Source organism: Diabrotica virgifera, chromosome 1, assembly GCF_917563875.1.
Source record: "Diabrotica virgifera virgifera chromosome 1, PGI_DIABVI_V3a".
Taxonomy (NCBI): Eukaryota; Metazoa; Arthropoda; class Insecta; order Coleoptera; family Chrysomelidae; genus Diabrotica; species Diabrotica virgifera.
This window is the reverse complement of record NC_065443.1, coordinates 199,942,408-199,954,598: the sequence shown is the minus strand read 5'-3', so window position 1 is coordinate 199,954,598 and position 12,191 is coordinate 199,942,408. Positions and strand designations below refer to the sequence as shown.

At 32.4% G+C, this 12,191-nt stretch overlaps 1 protein-coding gene across 1 annotated transcript in view; it reads left to right on the top strand.

The window, feature by feature from the left end:
* LOC114332968 (uncharacterized) overlaps nucleotides 1-12,191 on the top strand; it is a 59,603-nt gene that overhangs the window by 33,752 nt on the left and 13,660 nt on the right. The window contains exon 4 of the mRNA XM_028282776.1: nucleotides 6,633-7,279. Coding sequence (XP_028138577.1) covers nucleotides 6,633-7,279 — 647 coding nt within the window. The remainder of the gene's footprint in view (nucleotides 1-6,632; nucleotides 7,280-12,191) is intronic.

Here is a 12,191-nt window from a genome sequence, read left to right as displayed (position 1 = left end):
CAACTTATATGTGTTATTAATTTTGTTATGTTATTAATTTATTTTATTATTATTATTACAATAACAAACGGAAGGCTTACGTTCTAACTTAATTTAACGCTGTAATCACTATTGTCACTGAAAATTGTATAATTTTATGGACAAAGCTAACAAAAAAGTGACATAGTATGAAAATATAAACCAACAGAATAAAACAATCTTAAATAATTAGTAAAATTAAAAAGAGTAGCCATTATCAGGTATTTCAGGAAAAATGTTTAGATGCTCGTGAATCCAACAAGCAGTTTCTAAAATGTATAATATACACTATAGAGGAATGCCTCAAAATTCCGCGATTTTTAAGTAGGTCTTGCAATGATTTGTTTTTTGATATCAAATAGATAACGAATTGCTCATTTTTGTAATTTAAAAGTAAGTAGCATCAAATTGGGCAGCTGTACCAGAACCCCAAAAATGATGCCCATATCAAAGATGATACTTAAACAATGATACATATGCCATTTTTGCAGATGATAAATTTATTTCCTTTGAAACAGATCTTATTACAAAGCAAGTTTCTTACTTAAGGGGGAAGTCTACTGTGACAAAGGAAAAACAGGCCGATTTTCCGGATTTTTTTCTAACAAAATATGACTCGTACATTAAATTAAATCAAACCGTCATCTTTATTATATATTAAAGTATTTGTAAAGAAATTTTCAAGTCGAAATATTCAAAATTGCCGTCGTGGCACTCCTTCAAGCGCAGGTCCGTTTTTTTTTGGTGCCCAAACGGTGTACATGAAATCTCACGTCTGGGTGATCTGAAACAAAAAAACAAAATATGGTTATCATCTACATAGTATTGACTCTCGTCTGACGGAGGATTTTGTCGATTAAAAATTTCGGGGCCGAAAAAAAATTCTTGAAATTTTTTTCTATTTTTTTGCCCAAATTTTATGTTATTATTGTTTATAACAATTCAACAAAAAACGATATCAAAAAAATTCTCCGTCACACGAGAGTCAGTACAATGTAGATGATAACCATATTTTGTTTTTTGTTTCAGATCACCCAGGCGTGATCAGGCCTGGTTTCATGTACACCGTTTGGGCACCTAAAAAAACGGACCTGCGCTTGAAGGAGTGCCACGACGGCAATTTTGAATATTTCAACTTGAAATTTTTTCACAAATACTTGAATATATAATAAAGATGGCAGTTTAAATTAATTTAATGTACGAGTCATATTTTGTTAGGAAAAAAATCCGGAAAATCGGCCTGTTTTTTCTCTTGTCACAGTAGACTTCCCCCTTAAGGAAGGCTAGTTACTGAGGTTAGTTTCTTTCTAGGGAATCAGTATGCAAGGACCATTTACGATTATTGTCGATAAGAATACCTAGTAAATTTTACAAAGTTAACGATACTGATTTGAAACATTATATTGAGAGATAACAATCAGTCTGAACGCCACTTAAGTTGGACTTGACTAAAAATGACTATTATTTTGTTAATGTTGATAATTTCCTTTTTTTTAGTACAGTTTCAACAGTTCCTTTTATTTTTTTTTTATTTTTGTGTTTACCTATCTGCTTTTTTTGCATGTTCACTTATTATTTTCATTTTTAGTAAAATTATTTAAAATTATATTGCTTAAGATTTTTGATGCAACAAAATAAATATATTTTGCGCTTTGTTCACAAATACATTTTTTTGTAAAGTTTACATAATACTGATCACTTTCAAGATTTGCCATAGAAATGTTTTATGATCTATATTGTGCTTTCAGGCCCTTCCAACTTCAGAATGCTGGTGTATAGACCTGGTGTAATTAAGCTTTCGTGGCATTTCGACTATTACGATATTAACCGCAGAACAATATAAAAAATATTTAAACATTGCGCTAATAAATACCAAAGATTCTTTGTAAATACTGAGAAAAAAATTCGACACAGAACGTAACAATGTTGATGTTATTTGTTTTTACTTAGGTACTTTGAGTTTATCTCAACCTATAGTACAATATCAATAATATTAGTCCAATAAGATAACTTAAATAACTTCCTAGACACATAAAAACACTTAATATTAAGTACAAAAATATAATTTACACATAGCTGCCACACATTTACAATGCACTGCAATCAGCTGGCCACATTCGAATAGGACTACCATTTGACGTTGCCAAATTTCTACTTCATGGCTTGTAAATGTAGGAGGCTGTGGTATAACATAAGATAATTTAGATATTTTTTTTTTATTATAAAAGGGCACCCTGAGATTTTTTCTTAATTTTTTTGTATGATTTGTGACAAATGGATAATTGATTAAATAATTAATTGGAGTAATCAAATAAAGACTAATTGATATAAAAGTAGATCATAACAATACATAGGTAGAGAAGTATAAAACTATAAACTAAATTAATTCTGTGTCCGAATCTTGTACTTCTTCTTCAAACTCCTCATCTGAGCTTAAATATTCATTCTCTTTTTCTTCGTCAGACTCCCCTCGAGACTCAGATTCCTCTTCTACCTAATCTGTAAATAATTGTAATATGTATTTAGAGTTAATTAAAAATTAATTGGTGATTAATAAATTGAGTTGCTACGTATTCTTACTTAGATAACCAATACTTAATACTTTTCATGATATAACCAATCACATCAGGTTTTTTATTTCTTAGTATATGAGTAGCTCATTTTTTTTCCTTCAGAGTGTTGAGTATTTCTTTTGCCTTTTTCATCTTTCTTAATGTTTCCGTGTTTGTTACGTGTTGTGTCACTGATATTTTTTTACATTATTCGATAACACCACATCTCAACAATGATAGCAAGTCTTTTTCAGATGCGCCCGTAATTGTGCAGGCTTCGACTCCGTATAAAAGGACAGAAAATACGTAGGAACTCAATTAATTAATCACTAATTAATTTTTAATTAATTCTAAATGCATATTACAACTACAGTGGAACCCCGTTAACTCGGATTAATCGGGACCGCGGCCGATCCGGGTTATCGAAAATCCGGGTTAGCCGGAGAAGATGGTAAAAATTAATAAAATATGGTATGCTTACAGATAAACTCCGTTATAATTGTCACACAGACACTGGTAAACCACATTCGCATTCCACACAAAACCACACATACAAAGCGTCGTCAAGAGTCTCATTCTTAGCTTTATTAGCTTTGCACCGATTGTCCAAACTGTCTTTTGTTATCATTTTGAAAAAAAAATTCTTCGATTTTAGTTCTGTTTTTCTTCCAATCCGATATTGTAGATGTACCGACACCATATAATGCTGCAAGATTCACCTTTATCAATTCTACTTAATGCTTCTAGTTTCTTTTCCATTGTCACTACAACATTTTTACGTTTTGTTGCCCTTATAGACAAAAAACACGCAAACAAAATCTGAATAGATTTACGAACGATTACAGAACGGAAGCGAACAATACGACTTTACTACACACAATACCGTCTCTGATGTTATGTTATTTAATAACAGTGATGACTAAGATCATTGTTAAAAACATAATTTTAATAGTCTTTTCTAAACAATGCTAAGACAGTTTCAAATAAATAAAGGATAATACAGGTGCCTGTTGTTTTCGATAACACGACAGTGAATGTGGTGTGCCATGAGTCATTTTTACTATGGTATATGTAGTTCAAATTACACAAATACCCATTATCTCTCAAATACTATATTACATAGAGTTGGTACAAAACCTCGTGAACCTTGAAAATGCGTATGTATAACCGAAATAAAATGAAGCCAAAAACATACGACCATTTTATTTGCTGCGAATTGCGCGACAGGGTCCCATCTCCACCCTGATATTTTCAGTAATGTCGGATTCAATCGTTTCGTTCGTATATTGACGTCACCAAATGAATGAATTAGGTTCACGAGATTTTGTAACAGCAATACATTTTTATTGTTGAAATGTTTGTCTGATAAAAATCGGTCCGGGTTAGCCGGAGTTCCGGGTTAACGGGGGCCGACTTATCGGGGTTCCACTGTATTTACAGATCATGTAGAAGAGGAATCTGAGTCTCGAGGGAGTCTGACGAAGAAGAAGAGAATGGATATTTAAGCTCAGATGAGGAGTTTGAAGAAGAAGTACAAGATTCGGACAAAGAATTTATTTAGTTTATAGTTTTATACTTTTCTATCTATATATTTATAATAATAAATTTGTCTTTTTCTATCATATTTGCAAAATCTATTGTATAGTACGTATTATTTTCCTTTAATTAAGAAAAAGGTACTTAAAAAACTATAATAATTACTCTAACGTTTCGAGGTACAACAGCATGGGTATCGCCAGGTCACGTGATTTTTCTCGAGCGAACGGACTCGCTCCGCTAGAACAGAGGACGCAAACAGCTATCGGTATACGCTCTTTCTCACACTGCTGCTTACCTATAGCGCATTTATATGCACGCGTAATTTGTTTGATCACATGGCAGTTGGAAAATTTCACCAAAAAAACCTGTCTTTTTTAGAATATTTATTTTTAATATTAAAAAATACCCTGTCAAAATATCAATTGCACCTCCCTGTCCGGAAGGAATATACGTAGCTATGTATGTATAGTTGTATATTTTATACTCGTTAATAGTTTGTACAGATTAGATGAAATTTTCTGAAGTTCAGATGCATCCCCTGAAAATAATCCTGGGACGCCCATGCAAGTATCTTGCAGAGTTACAATCGCCTGGCTGCTTTATTTTCTTTATATTTGAATATTTAAATTTACTTTAAAGTCACGTCAATGATATTCTTTGTAATAACAATTTTTCCCTTTTGTTTAATTTTGGGTGGGATTTTTGGGGTAAATAACCGCTACCTTCCAGCCAGACCGGCATTTTTGTACTAGGCTATCATGGAAGAGTCACCTGAAAAATTTTCAGGTTGCCTAAAATACCTACTCAAAAATGTCTCACAGCTCTTGGACCATTACTTTTCACTTAAATTCAATGTTCAAGCAGCCACCCATCTACCTCTTGGCAGTTTGAACATTGAATTTTAACAAAAAGCAATGTTTATTTGTGCGATAAACTATTATTTCTGTTTTCTAATAGCAGTAGAAGATATTTTAAATTAAATAAATTACATACATTCTTCTTTTTGAGTCAATTAATTTAATTAATTTTTTTTGAACACCTCGTATAAATAATTAGCTTAATGTTTACATTACTGAATAGAGAATTGAATAAGGTTTCGAATGAGGTGTCACACGACTTCTACTCTCATTTAAAAAAATTGTCGATTACGTCATCACACCCAGATGGATGACGTCACTAGTATGATATATATGTCAAAAAATTCTAATTTAAAAATCAAATAACTTTTGTATTTTACATTTTTTTCTAATTCTGTAAATAAAGCAGTTTACCGGGGGGTCAAAATATATTGAATAACCCTGTACAGTGGAATATTGAATTCCCTAGATTTTTTGATTATTATCTGTCTTATATTCAACAGGTGTTCTCGAGTAGGTACCTCCATACCTACTACTACCTTTGGTAAATCCAGTTTGCTCTTGTGAAATTTCTCTTTAAAGGAATGTTTTTAGTCTTTTATTGATATTATTATGTAGTATTATTTTACTAGCATGTGATATGAGAGAATATAATAGAAATAATTCTATAATTGTCGAATTTATGGAAGCTGCCTTTTTTATGAATTGTCGTTATTGTAGATTTTGTCCAGTCTTCAGGCCACTGCTTAGAATACCATATTTGGTTACAGAGACGATGAAGTAATTTTATGCCAGTTTCTTCTGTGGTTTTGAGCATATCTGCTGTTATCATATCTGAACCTGGTGCTTTATTATATTTGAGCTTACTGATCGCCAGTCTTACTTCATTTTCAAGTATATCAGGTTCTTCCTCCACCGCGTCAGGGATTTGGTTAACAAGTTTAGGAGTATTATGTATCTGGAATCAATCCTTGCGTTATTTATTCCGCCTAATATGACACAGAGTTCTGTGGAATCGAATGCCTTATTGTAATCCACAAATCCCAAATAAAGAGGTTCATTGTATTCTTCACACTTTTCGATAAGTGTCCTTATTGTCTGTAGGTGTTCTATGTTTATAGCCTTTGCGGAGACCCTCTCGTTCAAGAGGCTGTTAACTATCGAATGTATTTGATAGTCTATTGGTAATTATTTTGGTAAGCTGTTTGTACGGATGTGGTAACAGGGTTATTGATATGTAATTTTCGAGTTTGTGTTTGCCTAATTTCTTGTGTAGTAATAGTACCTGCGAATTTTATCATAATGTTCTAATAGCACCCCCAAAGGAGCACTCGTTCATTACAATTTTAACTGCCTCCAAAGTGAAATATAATAACAGGATGTATTTAGAATTGCTGAGACTATCCACTTTGGGAGCTTAATTGTTTATTTGGTAAAAATTTTAATTGGTCAAAATCCTTTCTAAATTATTAAAATAAACATCTGTAGCTACGTAAGGAGAAATAAGTAGGCTTTTTGCGTCAAATCTCCTTATTTTTAATCAAAGCCTCCATTTTAGATTACATATTCTAAAGAAATATCGTGTACAAAAATAACTAAATCAGTTCACAAAGCATTTCACATCATAAAACAAGAACTACATAACTTATTTATAATTATTTTTTAGATAGTTTTTTTACTAAATGAAGCGACGCAAAAAAGAATCAAACAAATTCTAAGAGAAGATATTTTGCTTGTACAAGAAAATTTGAGTCTACTCCAATCGCAAATAAACTCCTTCCAACCTTCCGTTGTAAAAGCTGAGTTTTTCATTAAAATGGCAGAACAACTCGTATTCTTGGAAAAGAAGTTCTCTGATTGCGGAGATTCAGATATTGACCTTAACTTCCACTTGTTACCTTTATACTCGGCAACAGTTAACTTTAAGGTTCTTTTATATACCATTGCTTGTGAAAGACATAGAGAGGTTGGACTAAATGACGAACAGATCGGAAGAATTATCCAGTTCTCCGAAAAACTGATCAATGATCCCTATCTTGGTTCAGTGGCTCATATAACGAAAACATTTGAAGACAAATTTCATCTTGAATATAGAACTTGCGACCAGGAACTTATTTATAACATCTTGGCAACTATTCGCACTTGGTGTGGCATTAACGGAGAAGAATATGTTCCATTCTGGAGGAGCCTACTTGATAAGAAAAAAATTTTCTATAATGGCGTCATTACCTATTCTGCGTACTTTGGTACACCCAGTCCACAGTTGTATTATCAGCTAGTTACAGATGACGTATCACCACCACTACAGCCTAGGTACGTTACGATGATTTCTTTTATTTATATCTATCTCTACATTATTTATCGATTAATCCTTATTCGAGCGATTTTTATGTTTAACCTCTTCAGCCCCAAGAAAAAAGTTTTTATTATTTTAACAATATTTTCTATTTTCTCTCCCAATTTGTGAAAACAATAAACGAAAATCTATAAAAACTATAATAAAATTATTTGACAAACACAATATGACATGTCCAGCATAATGGACATCAGGACTTAGCTTTCATATAATTTAAGTATGAAACTGAAAAAACATTCTAGTTCAGGAGAAATACACATATACATTTTGCATTCTGTACCAAAGAATCTCGTCTTCTTAGTTCATCCAAGAGGTTTAGGCAACGCGATAAGAATTTCTATTGCTGACATAGGATATTGGCAAATGGTCATGGCATCTATAGGCGGTAACTGGAAAACTGTAGACCTTTTTACAAGAATTATGGGAACCTCATCTTCAGATGTCTCCGGTTTTCTTGAAATAGACGCACCAGCTTATCTCCCACTTGCAGGCTTACCACCTAGAGCTAGTGACCTTCCAACATACAGCTTAAATTCCTGTTAATCCATTTCCTTTGATCATTATCGCTATCTTCACTGACGAAAAAATCGTTATCTGTCAAAATAGCTTCCAATGCACTTTCCATCAATATCCTTTTACTATCTGTAACTAAACTTAAAAAATGTGAGTATGGTAACATATTTGGCTAACTAAGTCCCAATGTCCAACATGCTGGACAAAAAGTTTAGAGGACCGCTAACGTGTCCAGTTGTAATTATTTTCAAATATATATTTACCACAAATACGTCCAATCATCAAGTAACATACAGTAAAAACAATCAATACTTTAAAGTACAGAAAAACACTACAACTTACTGTATTTTTGTGGAGCCGCCATCATAACTTAAAAAGTTTCACCACATGTAACAACAAACTACCGAGGTAGGCGCTGTTGTCGAATTTTTCAAATGAGTAAATTTGACTGATAAATAGGAAGTCTAATATGCTGCAATATAGGACGCAGCGATGCCCAACCCGTATAGTAACCGTGTAATAAATTAGTAAACATTGTCCAGCCGGCTGGACCTATGGACCGAGGAGGCTATAACTTATTTCTAACCAACGATTATGTTATCCGTTATATTCTAAAAATTTCGTAAGCTATCTGAGATTTTTCGCTTTCTACTGTTTATTCCCAGGATCTATCGGTATTCCCATCTCTCATTATTTTGTGTTACAGAATTAACATTATCATTACTATGACTGATATAACAAACGCAATTGATTGTTTACTTTGTTTTGTGTTAATATTCTGTAAAATATCAATATGTAGCCGTTTCATTTCACTTATGGCATTATCCATCAGTACGTTCTTTATGTAGAAATTTCTGCTTCTTAATTTTGTTACAAAAAGCCGGTAATACTTCGCTTCCTCTGTAGACCATAGCGCACCTGTAAAAATATTAGTACATTTGGACGTTGAGACGTGACTCAATTTTTTTGCAGAAATTGCTTGAAAATAACTCAAGTAATAATATTTGAGTTATCCTCCCTCTCAAAAAGGTCCGGAACATTATCAAAATGTCAAAAAATGAAGGAAAAATTCGATTTTTTTCTTCGTTTTTTGATTATAACTTTTAAAGGTTTCATTTCCGAGAAAAGTTGCATAAACATAAAAGTTGCATAATTAAATTTCCTACAACATAGAGTTGGTTAAATATTTAAAAAATAGTCAGCGTTGTTGCAAAATAGCAATAATTGCGAAAAAACCATACAAAAACAAGTATTGGCATTTTACGTTTTTCGACCATTTGTGCTATACTTAGGACCTTCATGTTTCATCCAGAAAAATTTTATGATACAGTAAAAAAATACTGTAAATTTCATTAAGATCTGTTCAATAAATTTTGCAAAATAAATTTTGCAACCTAGCTTTCGCAAAAAAATTCATTTTTCCAAAATGTTACAGAACTGAAAATAAAGCAGATAGCAAGTTGAAATTTTTTTTCCTTATAGAAGTGTACTGTACCTTTCATTTGCAATTTGCAAAACTAGAATCGATTGTCTCCACGGCGTCAGGAAATTTTTTAAAATAAACATTAGTTATTGGTGCTACGCGCAGGACAGTGGATAGTTTGCTCTGATTGGGCATTCCAATGACCTTTGATAATGATTGATACATTTTAATTTTTATTACATTTCGATATAAATAAGTAAATTTGTTTATTGCAAAATAAAACCACATACCCTATCCTTTGGAATAACACTTTTTTTAGAAAAAACTTTCTTTGTTCATATATTTTAACTTAGAGAATAAAAGTTTATTATTTTTAAATTGTTTAAACAATATTTCACAAACAATAATAAAATTAGTTTGATTTTTGTGGACTTAAAATATTAAAATACAACAAAATATAGAGTAAGAAAATAATATAATAGATAAAATTGGAAGAAATTTTGGTGGAAATCAACTTGTGTGAATCGAACACCGCTGTCCTGCAGGTAGCACCAAAAATTTATGTTTATTTAAAAAATTTCCTGACGCCGTAGTAATTATTCGACTTTAATTTTGCATTAATAAAAGGTACAGTACACTTCTATAAGCAAAAAAAAATTCAACTTGCTATCTTTTTTATTTTCGGTCCTGCAACATTTTAAAAAATGAATTTTTTTTGCAAAATTTATTCTGCAAAATCTATTAAACCGATCTTAATGAAATTTACAGTATTGTTTTAGTATATCATAAAGTTTTTCTGGGTAAAATATGAAGGTCCCAAGTATAGCATAAATGGTTGAAAAACGTAAAATGCGAATACTTGTTTTTGTATGGTTTTTTTCGCAATTATTGCTATTTTGCAACAAGGATGACCATTTTTTAAATTTTTAACCAATTCTATATTGTAGGATACTTAATTACGCAACTTTTATGTTAGTACAAATTTTCTCAGAAATGAACAGTTTTCAAGTTATAATCAAAAAACCAATAAAAAAATCGAATTTTTCCTTTATATTTTGACATTTTGATTATTTAAACAATGTTCCGGACTATTTTGAGTGGGAGGATAACTCAAATATTATTATTTGAGTTATTTTGAAGCAATTTCTGCAAAAATGCGCCCTGGACTACTGGTGATTTAATACCTTCCTGGAACCGAGAAACGTTTTTCATCTTTTCTTGATATAATAAAATACTATTGGCGAATTAGGAGAAGAAACAGGATTAATTGAGTAGTCCCACTTTGCTTTCTTACTGTAATTTCAGTCGATCCTGTGAGGAATACCGCTGCCCATTCTTGCCCATAATGTTGCTGTGCTTCTTTACTACGCCTAAAAGCTGGATCTGTCGAAATTGCTACCGAACCAAAGAGCTTCTATACCGTCACCACCCTTGTGATCTTCACCCATATCCCTTGACAGAATCTGTATATACACCACTAAACGGAGTCCCAATCAGGACTTCTAAAGCGGTAAATGCCTGCCTCCGCGATTTGGATGCGCCAGATTAAAATTACCCACGCAGGCGACAGAGAAGATGGCTCTCTGATGACTGTGTAACAATATAGAACGCTAATATTGTGTCTTTAAATTGTGTCATAAATTGTGACAGTTTAAAATTCTTCTTTTTTCGAAGAAGTTTCAGCGTAACGTATCAAATTGACTATACTACTGTTACTACTACATGTCGATTGCCGTTTTAGTATTTCCTTTGGTATTCGTCGTTAATACATTCTTTGTATATGTCCGAACCAGATGAGTTGTCTCGTTGATAAGTCATCCGTAATTGTTAGTTTGATTGCCATTATTTCTCTGATGTGTTCGTTGGTTTCCTTTCACTTCTAGATCGTTCTGCTGCTCTTCTGCCAAAATACATTTCCGTTGCTCTCAGCGTTGCCAGTGTTATTTCTCTCAGAGGTATGTATGATATGGACCTCACAGCTCTGGAGAGTGATACTTTTCACTATAGTCTCATATATCCTCTTTTTATTTACTTTGCTGATGGACTGGTCCCTTAAAATGCTGTTTAACATTATTTGTGATGGCTTTCTTACCTGACCTATTTTTTCTCTTACGGCTTTGTCTACTGTTCCACCATGCGAAATATTCATACATGGATTTGTAGTCTTAGCAGGGCTTTATCGTGGTCATGTCGTCTAATATGACATCTTTTTGTCCTGCTTCAATGCACAAGTAATAGGTTTTCTTTTTATTCACCTCTAGATCCAATATATCATACTATTCAATTAATTTTTGGGCCATATAGTCTAAATCGTCATAATATTGAGCCATTATTTATCGTCTGCAAAGTTGAGCATATACACCAAAGTGTTAGTGAGTGGTATCCCTGTTCTACATTTTTGTTTCCATCTTTTTAAAGTACTTTCGAGGTATATTTTAAATAAAGTTGGGGACAGGCAACATCCTTGCTTTAATGCGTTTGATGGTACATATCCTGTTGTCATTATATTCCTGTTTTTATTTTTGGTATGAGTTGAATGTATAGTACTTTGACATCTATATTAATTTTTGTGATTTCCATTGATTGCCACAGCTTCTTCAGTAGGCTTTCCGTAGATCGACTAACAACATATTAATTTCTTGATTCTGGGTTATGGAGATTCTGGATCTGGGTTATGTAGAAAATGTGGTCAAAAATGGACCGACACGTTTAAAATCCTGCTTGATTTTCTACTTCAAAATCTAAATATTCTTTCCCGATTCGATCCTTCAAAACCTTTCCATGTATTTCTACTCATAGATCCGGTTACACCTATTCCTCAGTAATTTTCACAATTATTGTTTTTATCACCCTTTTTTTGTATAGTACTGAAATATGATTTTTTCCATTCCATAGGGATTTCTCTTGTGTTTATGGAATCTTGAAATATTTGC